This window comes from Hydractinia symbiolongicarpus, chromosome 2 (assembly GCF_029227915.1).
Source record: "Hydractinia symbiolongicarpus strain clone_291-10 chromosome 2, HSymV2.1, whole genome shotgun sequence".
Taxonomy (NCBI): domain Eukaryota; kingdom Metazoa; phylum Cnidaria; class Hydrozoa; order Anthoathecata; family Hydractiniidae; genus Hydractinia; species Hydractinia symbiolongicarpus.
Genome location: NC_079876.1, coordinates 18021674 through 18045652, shown reverse-complemented (window position 1 = coordinate 18045652; position 23979 = coordinate 18021674). Strand labels below are relative to the sequence as shown.

The following is a 23979-nucleotide window of genomic DNA, read 5'->3' as shown; positions in this document are numbered from 1 at the left end:
AACATAGACTGGAAAGAAAATAATAAAGGATCAAATTTGTTTTCTGGTTTTGGTGTTTAATGAAGGAACCATTAGTTTTATTCTATATGCTTTCATTTTTTGACAAAAACTAATTTCTGTTAACCTTGAATAAAATTGAGAAAATGTATTTTGTTTTCGTTTACACTGTTGAAACTAGCTAATTATTTATTAGGTGGCAACTGGCTATATAGGACGCTAACTAACTTTAAGCTGAATGGAAAATACTGTCTAATTTTATCTTTATCTAACTCTAATCCTAACCCTGTCTTATTGCCCTTTGGTTACAAACTGTCAATAGAAGCTCTGCCCTCCGCAGCCTTTCTTTCTTTACCAGTCAATCAACAAAGTCAATTTTTCATATTTACAATTCATGACACTGTCCAGGTGTTTCAGAGTGATTTTAATCCGCAGAAAGTTCAGTTATGCCATGTTTACATAATATCAACATACATAAAGAGCGTAACTAAAAACTAATATAAATTTTGGTTTAATTAATGAAAACATGTTTTGGTAAAATAAAATTTATATGTACATTTTGTTTTTAAAATTTTAAACAAACCTTCAACTAATTTTTCAGATACTGTCACTTTCGGCAATGAATGATTCCCGCAAAGAAAGGAGATTGGTTAATCAAAAAGTTAACGAGATTTTAAACGGTGAAGATAATGATCAACATGACCTGTTTACCAATCCTTCTGACAATGAAAATGATAGATGTGTCAGTTGTGATGATGATACACTCTCCTGAGTAGTTTATTTCTACTTACCTTTAATTTTAATTTTCGTCAGGATCTTCACCACTACATTCATGGCGCAAGCCAATTTAAAAGGGAAAAAAGACAAAGTCCTGCTGGAAGGGAAATTAATTTATAGAATAATAGTAGGTAAGTGGATTAGCTGGTGTATTACGTTGTTACACTTCTATGTATGGTGTTTTTTTTTCTTGGTTTTTGGATAGAGAGATTGATTGAGAAAGGTACGGTTGATTTAAGTTTTAATGTTTTAAGAATGTTCTACTGTGCTACAGTCATTTACAAACATAATGATAATTTTCAGTAAATCTTTTTGCTAATACATAGTATGCAAATGATCGCGTTAGGTTTATTAATCTTTTTCTCAAACATTTACTGACTACGTTTCTATAAAAATCTATTATTTATCTGGAAATAAGCTATTTCTTTCTCTCTAGAATCTGTCAACGAGCGTTTTAAAGATGCGAACGAACAAGAGACGAGGCGCATAATTGGGACCAAGCTGCGAAACGCTCTCAGTCAAAGGATCAGAGACATAAGGGGTACATTAAATGTATAAATTTACAAAAAAACAAAGAAAAAGCCCTTTCGACTTAACTCATTTATGAATGACATTTATACATTTAATATATCTTTTTTTGTGTTTCTGAACAGACTTCCTTATTATTTCCAATAGTTATTTTGATTATTTCGGCCTTGCAAGCGTTACAACGAATTTCAACTACTAGCAATTTTCACAATTTTTTTTTTGTAGCTTTAGCTCAATATGCTTAAGATTTTTCGACTAGATTTTCAATTTATGCTTTAAATAGCATATAAGTTCATAGGTAGAATTCGTATCAAAGATTATTGCAATGGTCACAATTTGTAAAGATTTTGAGATAACAAGACAGCAAGCTGTGATGATGGAACTGGTCTAACGACCCTTGAAGTTAAAATTGTAGAGGTTACACCCTCTAAAGATCAAAACGCAATGCAAGATCTCCCTTTTTGCAAGGATAATCTGTAGATTCAAGGTAATTGAACCAAACAACCCTCTCTACACAATACAATACGTACAACTAACGGTCGGTACACAAAAACTGACAACATGAAAACAAAAGACAGACATAACGACAACAATACAACAAAGAATTTACTATAAAAATAAATAAATAAATATAAAACTATAAATATGAGTAGACAACCGCCCGAGCGCCAGGACTTGTGAACCTGGCAGTAGCTTTCCACATGTGTTACGGGATCCCAACACTCAGCCTTACACGGGTAGTTGTCGCTTTGGACCAGCCATTTGCTTCGGACCAGCCGTAAGTCAGGACCAGCCTGAAGACAGTGGAGTAATGAACGTGGATGTAAAGTCACGGAAACAAGAAAGATAGAAATGAAAACCCCTTATATAGCTTCTTCGTAACATCAGGTATAGCAGGATCGTTAACCCTGTAGACTAAGTGAGCCAACTTAGCCTCCCTACAGAACTGGGGTTATAAGTGGGGTCGTTACACCCAAAGACAAGGCAATTGCCAAGCCCCCTTGCTAAGCTTCTTATAATTGCTTTCTAGGAAAGCGGCGAGTGAGCGAACTCGTGAATAACGGTAAACTGTATGTAAAACACACAACAGGGGTAATTTCAAACCGCTAGGAAAAAGAGATCCCTCCCCCTTTTGATATAATGTACTCCTGTTTTAGTGCGAATTCACACTATTTAAATTTTGGCAAAAATTAACACATACACTGTGGAGTTATCTAGATCAGATGGCTTGACACTAATCACTGCCCTATCATCACATTTTAACCATGTATTAACACCCTGATCTCTTATAAAAGCCCAGTAGTGACCAGCCGCCAGTGTGCCTGAATGATTAATAGTGGCGGTTAATTTATATTGGTTTGTGAATGATATATCCTCCGCAGGATGGGAATAAACTTTTAGGGTGTCGTGACCTTGGGCGAGGCAAGAAACAAATTTATTATTTTTCACAGATCTTCCTTGGATACAGTTAAACCTTTTCAGTTGGATGATCAGTATATCTCCACACTGGGTGAAGACAGTTTCCCGGGTACTGTCTTGAAGGGAAGAGCACTGTGGGCACATCCATCTGTCATTTCCAGACATATATTCTGGTTGCAAAAAAGCTTTAATGGAGCCTGTTATGTTGTTTGAAACAGGGAGTGGCAGAATGGACATACTTTCCTCCCTACTGGAAGACAAGAGGCATGAATTACAAGATATTGTTGTAGTTACTTTGTTGGTAATAATATTGTTAGCGATAACTGATGGCCATGTCAACTCGTTTAATACATGAGGTAGAATCTCAGGAACATCCTGCTGTGTGTTAATACTGAATGGGTTGTTCCTAGCATTGGACATCTTACGTTGTAACGCTCGGAGAAAGGCGGAAGGGTCTACAACTGGGGTGGATTTAGACAACAGAGACATAGTCAGCAAGACGGACTTGGCCAGGGGGGAAACAAAAGAGGACTCCGATGCACTTTGTGACCAAAGTGCAGGAGTTACAGATAATGCTTGCAGGATAGAATTAGCATAGCATGTATTCCCTTTATTAATCAGACCAGCAAGAGTTGGTTTTGCTGGAGTGCTGTTGGTAGGCGGTTCTGGGTCCGGGTGTGAGTAACTTTTATCCACAGTTGGTTTTCGTTGTTGATGCTGTTGTTGTTGCTGCGGGCTTGTAACCTTTGGCAATAGAGGGGTAGGCACAGATGTTGAGCCTGGCACAAGATTGCAGCTGCCTTGGTTCCACGAAATTGAGTTCCTGGCTAGCCAAATGCAGAAGGATGCTTTCATACAAATGTCGCCTAATTTCCGGACGGCTTGAAAAGCTTCTTTGTTTGGGAAACCCAATCTTTTTAAACAAATTGCAACTGACCGAGAGCAATATCCACGTGCACTTCGATCGCGAACAGATTTACGTGCCATCCATTATGCTCGATGATATTTATCAAAGGGATGTATTTAGAGAGCTTTTTGGAGTGCCAAGTTTCCATGTTTTCCTCACAAGGGCATGTAAGTTCAATTAAAATAACACGTTTGTTGTTGTTGGAATACAGGACAAGATCTGGTCTAAGCGATGTTATGGCAATATGACCAGGAAAAATGAGTTCACCATTTAAATCTGAAAGAAATAACCAGTCAGTGGCAAGATGCAAAAGGCCTACCGGTTTTGATTTTTTGCTAGATGAGTGACTACCTGCTTTAACAAATTTTACATTATTTAGGTGCTTTACAGGAGAGGAAATAGATTAGGAAAACGTGGTGATCAACTGTGAAAGTTCGCGCAAGACAGAGTCGTGACGAAACGTAAATCTACCCTGTGTTAAAGCCGTTTTGCAGGCCCCTAAAATGTGAGCTGTAGTGCAGACTTGTTTTCCACACAAGAAACAGAAGGATTCGGTACATATACGCCAACGCCTTAAATTACTCGGAGAAGGAAGAACATCATAGGTGGAGCTTGAAAAAGGTTTACAATACAGCAAGCTGCACTGAAGTATCTTGTCTACAGGGACGGTGGATGTAAATAAAATTGGAATTAAGCTTCCAGAAGAAGGTGCTGAATACACTTTCTTGCTTATTACAAGCATGAGTACTGTCCAACTTGGACCTATAACTATTCACTGCGAAAATCTTAAAAAGAAAAAACAATCCTTCAATCACAAACAATACGACACAAGACAGAGCTAACAACATAAACGGACTGGTTATAGAACAAACACAAATGGAAAAAATGTATATGTCAAAAATATAAAATATAAAAAAAAAAAAAAAAAAAAAAAGAATTATATAAAACCCTCCTGTGCGGCAGAACTTGTGACTCTGACTGTAGCTTTCCACATGTGTTACAGGGCCCCAACACTCAGCCTTACACAGGAGGTTGTCATGACAGGATCAGCCTGTACATATTTTGACTAAGGACAGCAGGGTTGTCAAGCCTGAAGACCAAGTTAGTAAACTTGGGCACCTTACTGAACTGGGGTAAAAAGTGGGGTCGTTACACCCAAAGACAAGCTGAAAGCAAACCCCCTTGCTAAGCTTCTTTTAAGTTACCAGAGAAGAGTGAGCTGAACTTTTTACCCTCTGGGTATTGACGGCAAACTGGTTCGAATGAACTAGCTGGGGTAATATAAAACCGCTCGGATTTACATTTTCCTCCCCCATGACCCTGGAAGTACAGGTTTTATAAACGTAATGATAAATGTATAAGAAAGAAAGAAAAAGCGGATCAACAGCGAACGTAACAAAGAATACAACATGAATTGTTGTTGAGAATAGGTGGAGAGCATTTGCAAACCGCTCTATGGTTGCAGTGGTACCAAGAATTTGTGGCAGGATCCTTAACATAAGCCCAATAATGACCTGCGGTTAACGTACCGGAGTGATTAATTGTTGCTAACAATGAGTAGTTCTGATTAAACATTGTGTTGTATCACTGACGAGAGGTAGTTGCAGGAGAGAGTCACGTAAAGAAACACATTCAACAACTCTGTTGTCTTTTACCAGATGTTCACCATGTTTTAAAAACCTTTTAAGATGCAGGAATAAGATTTCACTACTCCTGCTGATTTGCGTTTTTCTAGTACTCTCTCTATGTGCAAAGCATTGCGGACAAAACCACTTGTTTCCATCAGTTAGAATTTCCGTTTCTAAAAATTTGCTGATACAAGATTGGATTTTAGATGTCATTGGCAGTGTTAAAATGTCCTGCATTTCGACATTTACCGAGGTGCACAGGCAGGTGTTACAGCTTATGGACATTGAGATTTCAGTTGAGATTTTATCTGCAGCAATCGGGGAAAATCCCTTAAGGGCGTCCAAAACCACAAACAAAATCTCTGCTACATCTTGCTGAGTATTAAATTGGAAGTCCACTTTGCCATCAGAGTGCATTTGACGTTCAAGGTCCCAGAGAAAATTCGAAGGGTCAACAGGTGACAATGATTGCTTCAGCTTCGCCATGTTAAGCGAACAGAACGACAACAGGTTTGGTGGCATGGCAAGCAAGTCTGCAGGAACAAGGTACCTTATAGTCAGAAATTTTCGCGAATTTCTAATTTCGCGATAAAAATTTTGGGACAATTTCGCGATTTTTATTTTCGCAACATTTAATTTTCGCGAATTTCATAGAGGTACGGAGTTGAGGAAAAATAAAATATGATTTTTAAGTACGTTTTTCTACTCTAATAATGACATCTGTAAAAGAAAGCTTTCTTTCATAAAAGGTCAATGTTATAATCAATAAGGTTTCACTTTCATTGTTATGGACGTGTTGCAACACTACGGGGGAGTGTCAGTCTGATTATTGTTATAATTTTCTTTTTGCGTTACGAATTTGATGAACACGATACTCTCGTAAAGTATAATTATATTGAGTTATGGTATTACACCACAAAATCTTTTAATTTTCTGGGACCGTAAGAGGATTTCAATTTTCAAACACAAGAACATCAGATTCTTAGCTGTGTTTTTTCCTAGTTTCAAAATTCTAAAGCGCGAGGATGTTCAAAGCTGTGTGTCTTTTAAACATTTTTCTCTCGAAGTTCCGCCATTTTAAGGCTAAAAAGAACATATAATTCAATATATCGAGACACAAATTCTATGAATATGAAATGAGGCTAAAGTCTCCGGTTGTGTTCAGAACAAAATAAGAACAAATCAGGCTGAGAATAGCCAAAATTAGTGTACTTTTTGTATTTAACAATAGCCAGCCTGGGCTTTGAACAAAAACGTTATCAATGAGAAAAAAACAAACAAACAAAAAACATTGGTGGCTACTATGTTTCATAACATAAACGGAACATTGACACGTTGATGTAAATAAACAAGGATAGTCTGCAGAATCAAGGCAATTGAACTAAAGACCCTCTATAAATTTGATTATAAGATAACAAAACAGCAAGCTGTAGTGATTCGACTAGTCTAATGACTCTTATTTTAAGTGGTAGAGGTTAAACCCTCTAAAGATCTTTATGCAAAGCAAGATCTCCCTTTTACAAGGATGGTTTGTACAACCAAGTTAATTGAAAACACAACCCTCTGGACAATACAAATATTGCAACAAGAAAAAAGCAACAACAACATATATTGACATAAAACGTATATATATATACAAATAAATAAAAACTATAAAAAGGAGGCAAACTACTACCTATGCGCCAGGACTTGTGAACCTGGCTGTAGCTTTACCCGTGTTAAGGGATCCCAACACAGGTGATTGATGCTTAGGACCAGCGTTGGTCAGGACCAGCCTGAAGTTACTGGGGTGATATGCGTGGGCGTAAAACCACGAAGACATGAAAGAGAAATTTCACACCCCCTTGCAGAGCTTCTTACAAGAATAACTATGGGTACAGCAGGATCGTTAACCCTGTAGACCATGTGAGCAAACTTCGCCTCCCTACTGGACTGGGGTAAAAAGTGGGGTCGTCGCACCCAAAGACAAGACATAGTCGAACCCCCTTGCTATGCTTCTTATGATTACTCTATAAGAGAGTGAAGAGTGAGCAAACTCTAGGTTCACGGTAGACTGCTTGTGACAGAAACAGCCGGGGTAATACAAAACCGCTAGGGAAAGATAACCCTCCCCCTTTTATGTGAACGTTAATCAGACAATTTTTACATTTTCACAAAAAACAGAGAAAATAATTTACAAAGAGGTGGCAAGCCACCGCAATGATGAATTCAACCTGTTAGGTCTTTGGAAATAAGCTAGAGGTTGTACTCCTCTAGAGAACATGCCTCAAAAAGCACAATTCTCCCTTTTTACAAGGAATTAATTAAAAATATATAAAAAAATAAAAGGACACAACACATTTGAAAAGATGAACAGAACTTTAACTAAGGGCAGGTAGATTTCGAACCATATTTCTGAACCTAAGTACCCTGGATGTCTAGCTGGGTCACCTCGAAGAGTTCCGCGGACGGTCATCAGCAGAAACTAGACATCCATATCTTCCTAAAGTAAACTTTGAACATTTTCTGTTCAACTGTGCTATTCTTTGTTTTTAACTCAGGTAATAAGTGGAGTCGTTACTCTCCAAAGACAAGATCATGTGTGATTAAACCCCCCTGCTAATACTTTTTTTAACTGGGGTAATAAGTGGAGTCGTCACTCTCCAAAGACAAGACCTAGTATGATCAAACCCCCTTGCTAACTTAATTTTTATTTGATTTTGTTTTATTTTTGACTGGGGTAATAAGTGGAGTCGTCACTCTCCAAAGACAAGACTGAGTGTAGTCAAGCCCCCTTGCTGACTCATTCCGGTTAAAATATTCTTATCTCAGCTCTTCTAAAAAGAAAATATATGACTCGTGACTGTTAACAAGGCGGTCATCACAGAAAATTACTGCTCTATCGTTGCAATGTATCCACCTGTGTACCATTTGGTCCAAGGCTATGGTTGTGTAGTGACCATTATTTAAGTTTCAGCAATGGTTGATAATAGCTCTTAATTGAAAATTTTTACGAAATTTCACTTCTCCATCTATGGTAAAAGGGAATGGAAAGGGTACCAGGGTATGCAGTAATACGAGAGGCAATTTTTGACACAAGGCCGTTGGCACTGGCAAAACATTTTAGCTGTAAAATGAGAAGGGAACCGCACGACACTACCTCTTTTTCAACTAGAGCATGATGAAAAAGGTTTACAATACAGCAAGCTGCACTGAAGTATCTTGTCTACAGGGACGGTGGATGTAAATAAAATTGGGATTAGGCTCCCAGAAGAAGGTGCTGAATACACTTTCTTGCTTATTACAAGCATGAGTACTGTCCAACTTGGACCTATAACTATTCACTGAGAAAATCATAAAGAGAAAAAACAATCCTTCAATCACAAACAATACGACACAAGACAGATCTAACAACATAAACGGACTGGTTACAGAACAAACACAAATGGAAAAAATGTATATGTCAAAAATATATAATATAAAAAAAGAATTATATAAAACCCTCCTGTGCGCCAGAACTTGTGACTCTGGCTGTAGCTTTCCACATGTGTTACAGGGCCCCAACACTCAGCCTTACACAGGAGGTTGTCATGACAGGACCAGCCTGTACATATTTTGACTAAGGACAGCAGGGTTGTCAAGCCTGAAGACCAAGTTAGTAAACTTGGGCACCTTACTGAACTGGGGTAAAAAGTGGGGTCGTTACACCCAAAGACAAGCTGAAAGCAAACCCCCTTGCTAAGCTTCTTTTAAGTTACCAGAGAAGAGTGAGCTGAACTCTTTACCCTCTGGGTATTGACGGCAAACTGGTTCGAATGAACTAGCTGGGGTAATATAAAACCGCTCGGATTTACATTTTCCTCCCCCATGACCCTGGAAGTACAGGTTTTATAAACGTAATGATAAATGTATAAGAAAGAAAGAAAAAGCGGATCAACAGCGAACGTAACAAAGAATATAACATGAATTGTTGTTGAGAATAGGTGGAGAGCATTTGCAAACCGCTCTATCATTGCAGTGGTACCAAGAATTTGTGGCAGGATCCTTAACATAAGCCCAATAATGACCTGCGGTTAATGTACCGGAGTGATTAATTGTTGCTAACAATGAGTAGTTCTGATTAAACATTGTGTCCGTATCACTGACGAGAGGTAGTTGCAGGAGAGAGTCACGTAAAGAAACACATTCAACAACTCTGTTGTCTTTTACCAGATGTTCACCATGTTTTAAAAACCTTTTAAGATGCAGGAATAAGATTTCACTACTCCTGCTGATTTGCGTTTCTCTAGTACTCTCTCTATGTGCAAAGCATTGCGGACAAAACCACTTGTTTCCATCAGTTAGAATTTCCGGTTCTAAAAATTTGCTAACACAAGATTGGATTGTAGATGTCATTGGCAGTGTTAAAATGTCCTGCATTTCGACATTTACCGAGGTGCACAGGCGTTTGATGAGCGTTGCAAACATGGTAGAAGTAGGCATTGGTGTCTGACAACTCCTTGCTTTTAAAGAAATTATCTAAGGAAGATTGTAACGTAGGGTGCAGAGAAAGTTGGTTGCATGGTGCTACAACTTCTGAGGAGCTGGTAATATGACATGAATTGCAAGTGGTTGATGTCTTGATGCCAATACTAAAAAGACTTCCAAGAAATGGAAAGTCTAATGACAGACCAGGTAGAAGATATTCAAGAACCTCGGGGACGTCGTGCTGAGCAAAGATATTAAATGCACTTCCCTTCGCAGTTGAGATATGATGTTTCATAGCACGCAAAAAATGGGAGGGATCAACTGGACTTCTAGAAACAGCCAAACTTTGAAGAACACCTACAAATGCTTCACCTAACTTTGAGGTTGTTTTGCTGACAGAAATGGCTTCTTTAACTTTTGGAAGGTTATAAAAACATTGTAAGATTGAGTTTGCATAACATGTGTTTGCCAAGTTTTTTAGACCGCTATTCCTAAAATCAGGGTAAGATGGCAATGCGACTGTTGTTTTGGAAGACCTTGTAGCAAGTTTTTTGAGTTTTTTATTTTACAAGATTTTGTGTGAATTGCGGAAGATTTCTCAGGGGTTTTTGATTTCTTACATTCCATATTTATACCAGAAGAAACTTCAGGAACGATTGCGGCCTTTTCAGGCTAAACCCAAGTGGTAGAATTTCGAGACATCAAGATGTACAAAGAAGCACTCATGGAGGTAAAAGTTAGGGATTTTAAGAGGGAACGTAAAGGCTTGTTAGGGAAGCCAAGGCGACGAAAACAGGTCCTTACTGATTCTGAACATATCGGATGGTGCAACTCTAACAACTGCTTTATCGTCACATCTTAACCATGAGCCACAGCTGCGATCTTTAATGAATGCCCAATAGTGACCTGCTCCTAGGGTGCCCGAATGATTAATAGTGGCAGCTAACGAATATTTGTTGTTAAATGATATGTCATACATTGGCTGAGAGCGAACTCATTACATCACAAACACCTACTGACAGTTACAAATTGCTATACGAGATAGAAAGAAACAAATAAATATAAAACTATAAATACAAAACTATAAATAAGAGCAGACTTGTGAACCTGGCCGTAGCTTTACACGTATTATGGGATCCCAACACTCAGCCTTACACAGGTGATTGATGTTTAGGACCAGCCTTGGTCAGGACCAGCCTGATGTTACTGGGGTGATATGCGTCGGCATTTGAGTTTAAATTGTGGCCTCTACATGCGATGAACACGGAGGGCAGAACCACTTGTTGTCATCTAGAAGTTCGAAGTGGAGAAACAACAGGAGTTGCATGACGATGTTGTGATCACAGACAGAAGATTATTAATTGATGATGAGGTAACAAAACTGCTAGCTGTAATGATATTTCTTGTTTAATGACAGCTGGTTCTAAACATTGACCATAAAGAGGCAGAAAAATACAACAGCGACAGAACACAACACAGAACAATAAATATTAAGGCAATTCGAAATGAATTAAATAGGTAAAAATGAGATAAATAAAACTCATCATAACGTGAAGAAAAGAATGAAAATTACAAAGTGCACGCACAATGATAAACTTAAGTCTTAAAATTTAAATTCTAGAGGTTTTGCTCCTCTAAAGAATATGCTCACATAAAGGAACACATTTCTTCCTTTTTCCAAGGAGGTAGTTGGCCCAAAAATTAAACAAACAAACAGACAGAGAGAGTAGGACAGGACTTCTGTAAAGAGTACAAGGGTTTCGACTCATATTCCTGAACCAATGTACCCAAAATGTCTAGCTGAGTCACCTCTCCTTAAACGGATAAATTCAAAATTAACGGAACGTGTTTAAGTTAAAGCGAACAACTATCTGCGCGCCAGGACTTGTGACCCTGGCTGTAGCTTTCCACATGTGTTATGGAGCTCCAACACTCAGCCTTACACAGATAATTGTTGCTGTAGATCTGCCTAATGACAGTACCAGCCTGTCGTAACTGGTGTAATATGCGTGGGTGTAACACCACGAAGACCAGGTAAGAAAATCTAACCCCCTTGCAAAGTTTAAGAGTAAGATCTGTTAAGCTCGCCAAAAACAGCCTGAAGAATCTCAAGCACATCCTGTTGGTGACTGTGATAAAACGCGTTATTGTTAAGAGCTTGCATTCTGTTTTGCAGCGCTCGTAAGAAAATTGAAAGGATCAATTGGTAAACAAGAGCGATTTAGTAATTGATGATGAGGTGACAAAACAGCTAGCTGTAATGATATTTCTTGTCTAATGACAGCTGGTTCTACTATAGTTAGAGGTTGCAACCCTCTAGAGATTTTTCAAAAAAGCACAATCCCCCTTTTTGCATGGATTTCCTAAAAACATTGACCGTAAAAGGCAGAAAAATACAACAGCGACAGAACACAACACTAAACAATAAATATTAAAGCAATTCAAAATGAATTGAATAGGTACAAATGAGATAAATAAAACTTATCATAACGTGAATATCCTTAAACGGATAAATTTAAAATTATTCTTTAGAGAATGTGTTTAAGAAGCAAACAACTATCTGTGCGCCAGGACTTGTGACCCTGGCTGTAGCTTTCCACATGTGTTATGGAGCTCCAACACTCAGCCTTACACAGATAATTGTTGCTGTGGACCTGCCTAATGACAGTACCAGCCTGTCATAACTGGGGTAATATGCGTGGGCGTAACATCACGAAGACCAGATAAGAAAATCTAACCCCCTTGCAAAGCTTCTTCTAAAATGACTAAGGGCAGCAGGATTGTCAATCCTGAAAGCAAAGTGAGCAAACTCTGCCTCCCTACTGGACTGGGGTAATAAGTGGGATCGTTAAGCCCAAAGACAAGATATGATATCAAGCCCCCTTGCTGTGCTTCTTACAGTGTCTCTATACAAAGAGAGGAGTGAGCAAACTCCGGTTTCACGGTGCACTGACCAACATAAATCAGCTGGGGTAAATAAAACCGCTAGGGTCATGGAGACATATTAAGGACCACAGACTTTACTGGAGGAGATGACAAAGAGGACTCTCATGTTAATTGAGATTAAAGTCTGGAAAGAACAGGTAATGCTTGGAAAATGGAGTTTGCATAGTGTGTTCCCCTTGTTTATCAAACCAAATTGTCTTCTGTGGGTTTTTGGGAGAGATGGGTGAAGATGGACTTTAATTGGATTTGGTAACAGACGAGAAATTTTGATAAAGTATACTATCCGTTGGTCGTGGCAATGTTAACGGACTGCAGTGCGTAAGATCTTTTGATCACTGTGGTGAACTTGTGCAATTCAAATGCAAGAGAATGCTTTCATGCTTATGTAGCCAAGCTTGCGGGTTGTTAATAATGCAGATGTGCTGTCGAAACCAAGACTTTTTAAACAGCATGTTAGACACATTGAAGAGTAGCCCCTAGAACCCACTTCTACTGCAACACGATGCGAAAACCACCCGTTGCTATGCATTACCTCAACCTTGGTGGTATGGCAGGATCCCATGTTTTTCACGCAAGGACAAGTTTGTTCAATAATGATGACACGCTTAAAACAATTAGAGTATTTAGTTGTCTGGCCTGAGGGATGGGATTGCAATATGGCCAGGAAACACAAATCCTTTATTCAAATCTGCTAAAATCACCCAGTCTCTAGCATAGTAGAATAGACCAGTTGCTTTTGATCTTTTACCGGAGGAATAGCTACCTGCTTTCACAAATGACATTTTAAGGTCCTTTTTGGTTTCCAGGACAACTTCAGATAAGAAATGCTTGGGAACCACAGCTTCGTGTCAGAAAGTGAACCTTCCTTGTGATAGAGCAACCTTGGAAGCACCTAAAAAAACATGTGCTGTTGTACATACTTGTCTGGACATACGAGCAAGCAGATTCACTACAAACATTCCAGCCCTTTAAATTGCTAGGGAAGGGAAAGTAGAAGCAAAGCAGAAGGTAAGCAAGTGTGGGGGCATGGCAAGAATGAACTAATCGTTTTTATGTAATTATCTTATCTCGTCCATTGACCCTGCACTTGCAACTGCAATGCTTGGCCCATGTTGGCTTTCTTATTGATATCTTTAGCTGTGATTGACATCAATTTACGAAAAGCAAAGCACTGCTTTAAAATCGAAATCTTGAAAGATTTGTTGATTCTGACTTCCTACGACTGACTATACTTTCACCTTTGCCTCTATTCTTACTGCATTATCCCCTTTTCAAGTGCCAGCTTTCAAAGTAGGTGCACTGTTAGACACAAAAGAATCTTTGGAATTGCATAAAAGTAAACGGTCACTTTTAGAGCATGTAACGAATGACATCAAGCTCTTAATTGGCATTGGACAAGGCGATGTCCAATTTTCTCCGAAAAAGAAATGGGGAAAAAAGGTTGTGGCTGGAAAATCGATTTTGATCACACAAGGTCTGTTGCAATCTATAACAAGCTCATGGGCAGTCAGGGATAACCGCAAATTAGGCTATCACGCCAAATTAGGCTAGTAGCTTAGTTAGGAGATTTTTCATAGACTATTTAGGCGAGTATTTCCTATTTAGGGGATTTGCTATCTTCTTTGTTAAATATAACGGAAACGACGTATAGTTGCGCCATGTTTTTTTGGCTATCCAGTGGCCTGTCAAGTCGTCTTTGGTCAAGTAAAATTTCATGTAATTTGCTTCGCGGAACTAAAAATTATAGGCCAAAAGACTTTCTATCTGCTAATTAGGCTATGCTAGACTAATTAAGCTATGATATCTTATCAGAAGGTTATTTCGCGCCAATATAAGGTTTTCTGTACCAGCGCAACTTTCTTATTTGTTTAACGAAGCTAAAACATGGCCAACTTAAATAATGCTGAAAGTAGGATGTATGTAGATAGCTACTGCGAATTTCGTACTCGCCAAGATTGGTATAGCGAAGAAAATGGAGCATTTTTCATAACGTTTTGTGTAGTTAACGGGTTTCACTTTTTTCAAGTTAGGCCTCTTGTTGGCATGGAAATGCCAATGATGCTAGTACGAGAGCCTTCTAACGAATATGATACAAATGCTATCAAAGTTTTTGTGCCTCCTATACATGAACTCAATCCAGAAATCTTAGACATTGTTGTAAGGCAGCGCACAGGGGATACAGTCAGAAGGATAGCTGGACGAACTGTTGGAAGAGTTCCTCGAGTGGTTGCGGGAATATTAGCAAGTCGTTTTGATTCTGGACAAATTCGCAGGGGCACATGTTTTTTTACAGGTAGCATGCAGCATGGGGATCACCCAACACTGGGAAGTGGCCCTAAGCTAGAATGTATGTACTGTTTTGAAGCTGACACTCAAAATACAATACGAGACGTCATATCTGATTTACAGGGACAAACACATGTGGCAACATTGTAAATTTTTTTTTGGTGTATATATATCTATTGTTTTATTATATTTGCTATTTACATTAGAAACAACTAATAAATATGGCTGAAATTTTTGATGACAACTTAAATCTTGTTAAATTAAAAAATAAAAACAAAAGTAAAGTTTGTGAGCCTGGAAGCAGTCCCACTAAAAAAAGGTGCCGAGGAAAGGAATTCATGAAAAATTCAGCTGCCAGAAGCGACTGTTGCTATAAAAGAAGAAATGGAATTTTAAATAGTGTTTCATTATTAAAACTGTGCACAGGAGATGATGTCATTATTCAATTCCTGCATGGCACTACAAAAGAGAAAAAGGTTTTTGGAACATGTCAAGGTATGCTTCTTGAGCAGTACTTAAATAAAAATACTGACACTTGCAATGGCCCAATGACCTCGACTGCTCTCCAGGGTCACGTAACAACATTGTCCGACCAGAGCATGTTGTCATTACAACCCTCGACTCCACAACACACCTTGCAAAATTTAGATGCTGCACTCAATGCGTTGACACCCTCTGCACCAATTGAAACAGCATCAATCGATATTGACGAAAACACTTGTCAATTATGTCGAGCCAAGCACGACACAGAGGACGATTTAGACTCAGCTTGGATTGGTTGCAGTGCAAGAGGGTGCAAGTATTGGGTGCATGCTCTATGCTTAGGTTTTACCTGTAAAAGGGTAAAAAACTTGGGGAATTTTTGGTGTCCGACACACATAAAAAGACATGTTACTTCGGCTAGAAGAAAATTAAAACACTAACACTCTACAAAAAAATTTTTTAAAAAACTTTATTTTGTTAACTTATTTTGTTCGATAATCAGATTATTTTGTTGCTTGTATAGTCGTTTTATATAAATGTGTGCATATATTATTTTTTTAGGATAGTTATATATATTTATAATAGTTCATCATCACTATATTCATCAACGTCCTTTTCTGCATAGGTCTGTAAAAGTTCATAATTAATTTTTGAAAGCTTTAAGCCGTTTTGATGTTGCCGCCAATATTCCAATCGTTTTTCTCGCAATCTTTCTAATAAATTGATAAGGCTATCACTCATCGGTTCAACAAAGATGTTAAATATTTGACTGCTATCTGTTTTATCTAAAAACTTGGAATGTCGTAAAAATGCTCTCCATTCAGTAATTTCTTCACTTAAAAGTATGTTTCTAGATCTTGGGTCATCCTTTAGGCTTAGCAAGTTAGAAACATTGTCATAAATTTTGTCAAAAGTATCAACACATTTGATATACGTTGCCAAGTAGCCTTATCAACATTTCCTTTAGGAGCCATCATTTTTTGACGTTTGATTTTTTGGTCCATTAGAAAATCTCCACCTTGATTTCCGCCATGACATTCGTTTATTGAAAATGTTTTCGCACTTTAGGAGGGTAAATAGCTTTATTAAGCAAATCACGGTACTCAATTTCACGATAAAACGGATGATTAAAACCGAAAAACCAATCTGCAAAAGCGTATCTACCTGCATCACTTATGCTGATATCATTATTGCGGTCACCAACTCTTTGTGTATAAATGCCCAAACCAAATGTAGTAATCAACTGTAAAATAAGCTTGAGTGTTGGGCAACTAACTTTGTGTTGCCATTCCATAAAACCCATGGCACTAATGTTGCCCTTTTCTTCTTCTGCATATTTGTTTATAAGTTCTAACATTGTACCATGCAAAGGCTTCCCATGCCTTGTGATTATCTTTACAATCTTTAAAGTAGGTATACGCTTTTGGAGAGTTAAAATTTAACACATCACGGCCAAGTGGTTCCAAACATATTTGGTCCAATATCTTAAAGAAACCTTTCACCTAACATGTAAATATATTTTATTTATTATTACAATAAACAGCATAAGTTTGAGTACATTTTTAAACATTGCTTTTTTATATTTATTATTCATGAAGTATACTGTAAATATTTTTTAAAACAGAAAGTATTTTATATTGAAAGATTGTTATGTTACACATTTTTTTTTTATTTGTTTGTTTTAGTTCAGTCCCTTTTTGCATAAAAATGTATTTGTATACCTGATTCATATTTAAATGTCCCAAGCCAGGAAGTAAAGTAATCCAATCATAATCTTCTTTGTTATCATCAATAAGCCTGCTAGCAAGTACATAAGGTGGTCCATCACATCCAACGTATGTCCAGAATCTACTTTTAGATACAGCAAGGTTTTCTTTAAGTTGACCAAGAATTGATTTATTGTTGTCATAACTGTTGGGGTTTAATAATATTGGCTCTCCAACTTGAATTGATGGTTTATTACAAGCACTTTTTTGACCAAGATTTAAATACTTGTTACCAACTGAAGTTGTTTGACAAGATTTCTGTTGTTCCTCATTGACTTTCTTAACTGCTGACCCACACGCATCACAAACACGCTTGCAATTCTCATATGCCTTCCCACAATCCTAATAAATATAAATGAAAATCAGAAAAATACACTGATGAATACTGTATTATAACAAGTAAAAAAAAAATTCTTTTAGTGATTTCATTTGTTTCATTTTTGTACTGTTCAATCATTTGGCTAATGTAGTTGAAACGAACTTTTCTGAAAACTTTGCGTGAACCTTGAAGGATTTCATCCATTTTTCCTTGGATTTCCCCAAGTGTTTTTTTCGGTACTCCAGTAGCATGGTTTTAACGATTCGATGGTTTGAATATTGCCCATTAAACTTATATGCAGCGTTGATGTGATAATATCAGCCAAAGCTGATTTCGTCTTCGAAATACGGTAGTTGCGAATTATGTATTTTCCAATATTGTCAATGTAGGTTTCTATGTCTCCACTTGGACATTCCAACTTATTTCTACCAATTTCCTTTAGCCAATTTAAATATGAAGAATAACTGCCAGCTGGATAAATCTTACATTAATAGTTGTTACTATTTTAGATCCAGAAATACACGACTCTACCAGATTTGAAACAAATGAATGTGGAAATATCTAATTTAAATTTACCAAATAGTATATGTTTTCGATCAGGGTAGCCAAATAGAAAATTATACCAGAATTATGTTCATTTTTAATGTACCGACCTGAAATTCCTTCCACAAACGAAACTAGAATATTTTCTCTCTGAAGTATAAATTCCATTGGATTTAGTGTTTGCAAATAAGATGCATCTTTGTATTTTGTACTTAAATATTCTCCATCTTTCTGTATTTTATACGAAAGAACTCTTTTCCCAAGATAAAAAAATAACTGTGACCATTTTGAATCTGGTACATGGTTAGTTAAAACTTTGGATTTTGACAAATATGCTATAAATGCGTCAATTAAAGTCTCCAAGCTATCACATGACAACCCATGCTCTCTTTGTCCTTTAGTTTCAACATCTTCAGGTTTTGGTTTCATAAGGTATTCTGCCATATTAATGCATGCTTTACAAAGATAGCTTGATCTTTCGGATAAATAATTGTGTGATTTCAAGTAATTAACAACTGTTTGCTTCACTTTGGATCTTTCAATATGACAAACTGATTTACTTTCATCTTAAGAAAGAGTAATCCAAACATCATGATCACTACACTTGCAGCCGACCTTTGGCGCAGCCATATTGAAAAGGGCCGTGAAATTCAAAAATTTGAAAATAGACAAATTAAGCTATTTTCCAGAAGCAACCGTGGCCGTAAAACAAAGAAGCCGTAACAGCGCATGCGTTCTTAATCAAAACAAACTAAACGCTATATCTTCTGACAGCGCAAATAATAAAGAAAAATATATTTGGACCACCAAAAGGAGGTTCTATAGAATGTTTTTAGCTAATAAAATCATTGCGACTATGTAACCGAACAGCGATAGGCAGCAAAAACCATGTTGATAGCCTAATTAGGAGAGATAAATCGCCTAAATAGGCTATCGTAGACTAATTAGACTATCATAGCCTAATTTGCGGTTATCCCTGACTGATGGGTGGGGTGGACAAAGCAGAGATGCTCTTGTCCCTTTACCGTACCTGTTTCGATGCAGGAAGTGGCAAAACTGTATTGCTTTCCACATGTTTAGCCTGGCTGCTGTGACCTCTTGGTTAGCTTACGGGCAGATTGGTGACCATGCAACCCTTGGGAAATTTCTTGCAAAGATTTGCTTCTCCATGATCAAAAGCAGTGCTCAACAGATCCAAATGAATTAGGAGAAAGACGAGCTGGAACAAGCGTATCGTTTAATGAGAGCAAACGATTTTCTTTCTGTTATAAAACATGACAAATACGACCACGGACCTGTTATGATCGATATACAGAATTCTCAAAGGTGTCAGAACAAAGGTTGTAGAAAGAAGACGAAGTATCAGTGCTCAAAATGTCATATTTACTTGTGTTTGGCCATCAATAGATGTTTTAGGGAGTATCATGGTGTGTACCAGTAGTGTTTTTTTATTAAGTATTTTGTACACAACAATATTTGTTGTCTTTTCAAAAAAAATCATCATAACGAATACCTTTTCATTTGTTTTGAGTGCCTAATGTCCATCTCAGTGGACAAAAAAAATTATCAAAATAGAGCTTGGGATTTTAAAAAAAACTGATGACACGGTATTCTTTCAGTAGAAGTAGTCCTCCTTGTTGTGAGCTATAAGCGAGTCATTCCCACACTCCGTCAAAAGTGCATTGGAAGATGGTCAGTTACTTTTTTCTAACTTGCTCAGAGAAGGTTCTCCTCCGAGAAACGTTCACTTTGTTGAATACGTTAAAGAAAAAGAAGACTGTTTCGACGAACTGTTAGGCGAGCTGACACCACAAGCGGAAATACATCATCAAAAACCTTGTGTGCACCCAGAACTTATCAGTCGTTATTCGTGTGCTGCTGTTGCTGCTTAACAACGAAAAAAAAAAAATCTTTAAAATCTTTGTGTTATTGAATTGATAATGAGGTGACAAAACAGCTAGCTGTAATGATATTTCTTGTCTAATGACAACTGGTTCTACTATAGTTAGAGGTTGCAACCCTCTAGAGATTTTTCAAAAAAGCACAATCCCCCTTTTTGCAAGGATTTCCTAAAAACATTGACCGTAAAAGGCAGAAAAATACAACAGCGACAGAACACAACACTAAACAATAAATATTAAAGCAATTCAAAATGAATTAAATAGGTACAAATGAGATAAATAAAACTTATCATAACGTGAACATCCTTAAATGGATAAATTTAAAATTATTCTTTAGAGAATGTGTTTAAGAAGCAAACAACTATCTGCGCGCCAGGACTTGTGACCCTGGCTGTAGCTTTCCACATGTGTTATGGAACTCCAACACTCAGCCTTACACAGATAATTGTTGCTGTGGACCTGCCTAATGACAGTACCAGCCTGTCATAACTGCGGTAATATGCGTGGGCGTAACACCACGAAGACCAGATAAGAAAATCTAACCCCCTTGCAAAGCTTCTTCTAAAATGACTAAGGGCAGCAGGATTGTCAATCCTGAAAGCAAAGTGAGCAAACTCTGCCTCCCTACTGGACTGGGGTTATAAGTGGGATCGTTAAGCCCAAAGACAAGATATGATATCAAGCCCCCTTGCTGTGCTTCTTACAGTGTCTCTATACAAAGAGAGGAGTGAGCAAACTCCGGTTTCACGGTGCACTGACCAACATAAATCAGCTGGGGTAAATAAAACCGCTAGGGTCATGGATTCCCTTATAACCAAAGTCCCCTGTATCTTCTGGAACTAGTTTTTTTTTTTCTTTCTCATCATACAACTACAACTTTTTCTTATCATACAACTTTCATACAACTTGTGTTATCCAGTGTTTTTCTGGAACTTTCACTACATCTGTGAGATCAAAATATCATTCCCTTCCTAAAAATAAAGAAACATGGACCAAAACGAACCCTCACCTGACGATGTCTTCAAATTTATTGATAGCCGATATGCTCAAATAAATAGAACTGAAGACTCAGACGGTTTTCAAACGGTCTTACCTAAGGGAACAAAAAGAAAAGAAACCAGTTTTGAGGATACATCTCATCCTATTAAGAAACATCAAACCAATATATTCTTCCTATACAACATACCCAAATCTTTCCAGAAACATGAAAATTTCATAAAGGAACTTAAACGCTGCAAGCCAGCTCTAAATATGCTGTCTTATAAAATACTAGCAGAAAACACAGTATCTCTAACTCTTTCTTCAGAAAGAGACCATGCCATATTAAACACCCCTTGGCCTCAAGATGCTTTTGGAGGAAAAGATATCCTCCAAAAAATTGAAAATAATGCCCTGCAAAAGCACTTTACAACTTTCTGCATTAATAAATACGAAGTGACCAAAGATCTGGACCTTGTCAAGCACGAACTAGACAAGGCTGGCATTGCTGCACAAAATGTCAAGAGATTCATTAATAAAAAGGGAAATGAAACTACTCTTATTTTATTTCAATTCCCAAAATCCCAAACTTTAAATATTGCCAAAATAAATATTGATGATCATGAACATCAAATCAGAAAGTTTGACCCCGATAAAAATCTTGTTAGCAGGTGCACAAAGTGCCAGGCGCTTGACCATTTAACGTCACTATGTAAGAAACAAAGCAGATGTGCCCGATGTTCGTCAGAAAACTGCGAAGGTACCTGCACAAACGACGAAAGAAAATGTGCAAACTGCAATGGCCCTCATAGCGCAGCTTACAAGGGCTGCCCTGAATATCAGCGGAGGTTAAAATCAAAAAAAGAATTCGAAAAAATAAAATCCTACGCAGACGTAATAAAAAATACAAAAATTAAATTAACAGAGGAACTACAAAAACAAGAAAAAAGTGTGGTGGAAGAAATCAAAATTATAAAAAAAACCCAAGAAGAACAAAGAAATATCATCTGTATAACTCCACTCGATCTGGCAGCTATTATAACAGATAGTATCACGAGATCTAAAAGTGTACATACTGCTTTGGAGGTCCTGGAAACGGTAACTAAAGTAATTAACCGCTACTATAAGCTTGACCTCCCTCCCACCGACATTTCAAAAAAACTTTCACGTACACCCACCAAAACACCACAACCCACCAAACAAACTTTTCAATATCCAAATGAATGATCACCTCAAAATTTCCCACGTAAATGTGAGAGGACTGTTATCTAAACAGGGAGAAATCGAGACTTTCCAGTACGAAAATCACATTGACATTCTCGCCATCAATGAAACCCTACTCCAACCATATAAAAATATTAAGATAAAGAACTATGATATAGTGCGGAAAGACAGGGGAAAAGCCGGTGGTGGTGTTGCCATATTAGTAAGAAAAGGTATAGTCCACGAAATAGTTACTCTAAAACATACTCAAACCTCAGACGAGTCAACGTCAATCAAAATAACATTCCAAAATAAACTGATACAAGTGACGTCTTTTTATGCTCCTACCGGAAACATAAATGCTGATTACTTTGACAACATATGCAAAGAAAACCCCTCCCATATAATCCTAGGAGACTTCAACAGTAAGCATTGCGAATTCGGTAGCTCAAAGACAAATGTCAAGGGAAAACGTCTTTTCCAACTTATCGAAAAACACGATTTATTCGTTTGCAACTCCAAAGTTCCGACACATACTGATGACAAAACCCTTGCGAGTGATGTAATCGACCTAGCAATCATCTCAAACGATTTACTGTGCCATCTAAATTCTTTTAGCGTCAACGAAGACGTCGGCTCTGATCACTTACCAATCAGCATTGAACTAGGTTCAAAAAGAAAAAAGACACAACAATACAAAGAAATAAAGTTATTTCACAAAGTTGACTGGGAAAAAATAAATAAATCTCTAAATAAGAGATATAAACACGTACATTAGAAAAATAATTGTAAAAAAAATATTGATGACAATATCAAGAACGTAACAAAGAATTGATGACAATATCAAGAACGTAACAAAGAATGTAAACGTTTCCTCGACCCCCTTACCCCAAGAAATACGACAAAAAATAAAGGAAAAAAGAAAAATGTGAAGAAAATACATGAAAACTCGAAACAGAGACGATAAAAATGCTTACAACCGTCTGCAAAAGGAAATAAAAAACAGCATAGCAAAAATAAAAAATAAAAATTGGAAAAAACTATGCTGCTCAATAAACCCTTTTGCAGACAAAAACTCCTTTAAAAAATTGCAAAACCTTTTCGATCCAAATAAAAAGAAAAAGAAAACAACACCAACTTTAAAACATGAAAACAAAAAATACCAAACAAACGATGAAAAATGTAAGATCTTTACTTCCCTCCTAAAAGACACCCTCTGCAACGAGAAGCTTGATTCACCTACATACAGAGCGGACGTAAAAAAAGTTATCGAAGATGAACTGAAAATCGATAAATCTGATCCCTCTGACTACCCAAACTGTGAAGAAAATATTTCCCGCGAGGATATAGTAACCATCATAAATGACATTGACCCTAAAAAAGCAAGTGGCCCAGATAAAATCAGAAACAAAACTAATAAAAGCCCTTAAATACAGTCTCCCAGAAATCCTCCTTCCTATTTTTAATGGCTGTCTCAGCCAAGGTTATCATCCAAAAATATGGAAATCCGCATTAGTGACAATGATTCCAAAGATGGGAAAAGACCATAGGCTAGCAAAGAACTACAGACCTATCAGCCTCCTAAGTAACTTAGGAAAATTAGAAAAAATTATGGCAAAAAAAATTCAAGAATGGGCAGAAACAAACAATTTGCTGAACGAAAATCAGAGTGGGTTCCGGAAACATCATTCCACTCAAGATCACATATTCAGACTTAGTCAATATGTAACACAAGGTTTTAATAGAACCTCCACTGCCATCTTTTTGGATGTAGAGAAAGCCTTTGATAGAGTGTGGCATAGCGGACTCATATGGAAACTTCAAAAAATGAATATCAACAAGAAAACTCTGT

General features: G+C 37.3%; 1 protein-coding gene across 1 annotated transcript in view; it reads right to left on the bottom strand.

The window, feature by feature from the left end:
* Positions 1 to 1687: 1687 nt before the first annotated feature.
* Positions 1688 to 23979, bottom strand: part of LOC130629772 (putative ubiquitin carboxyl-terminal hydrolase 50) — a 39215-nt gene continuing 16923 nt past the window's right edge. Inside the window, exon 2 of the mRNA XM_057443111.1 lies at positions 1688 to 4577. Coding sequence (XP_057299094.1) covers positions 2476 to 3708 — 1233 coding nt within the window. The 5' untranslated portion in view covers positions 3709 to 4577 and the 3' untranslated portion in view covers positions 1688 to 2475. The remainder of the gene's footprint in view (positions 4578 to 23979) is intronic.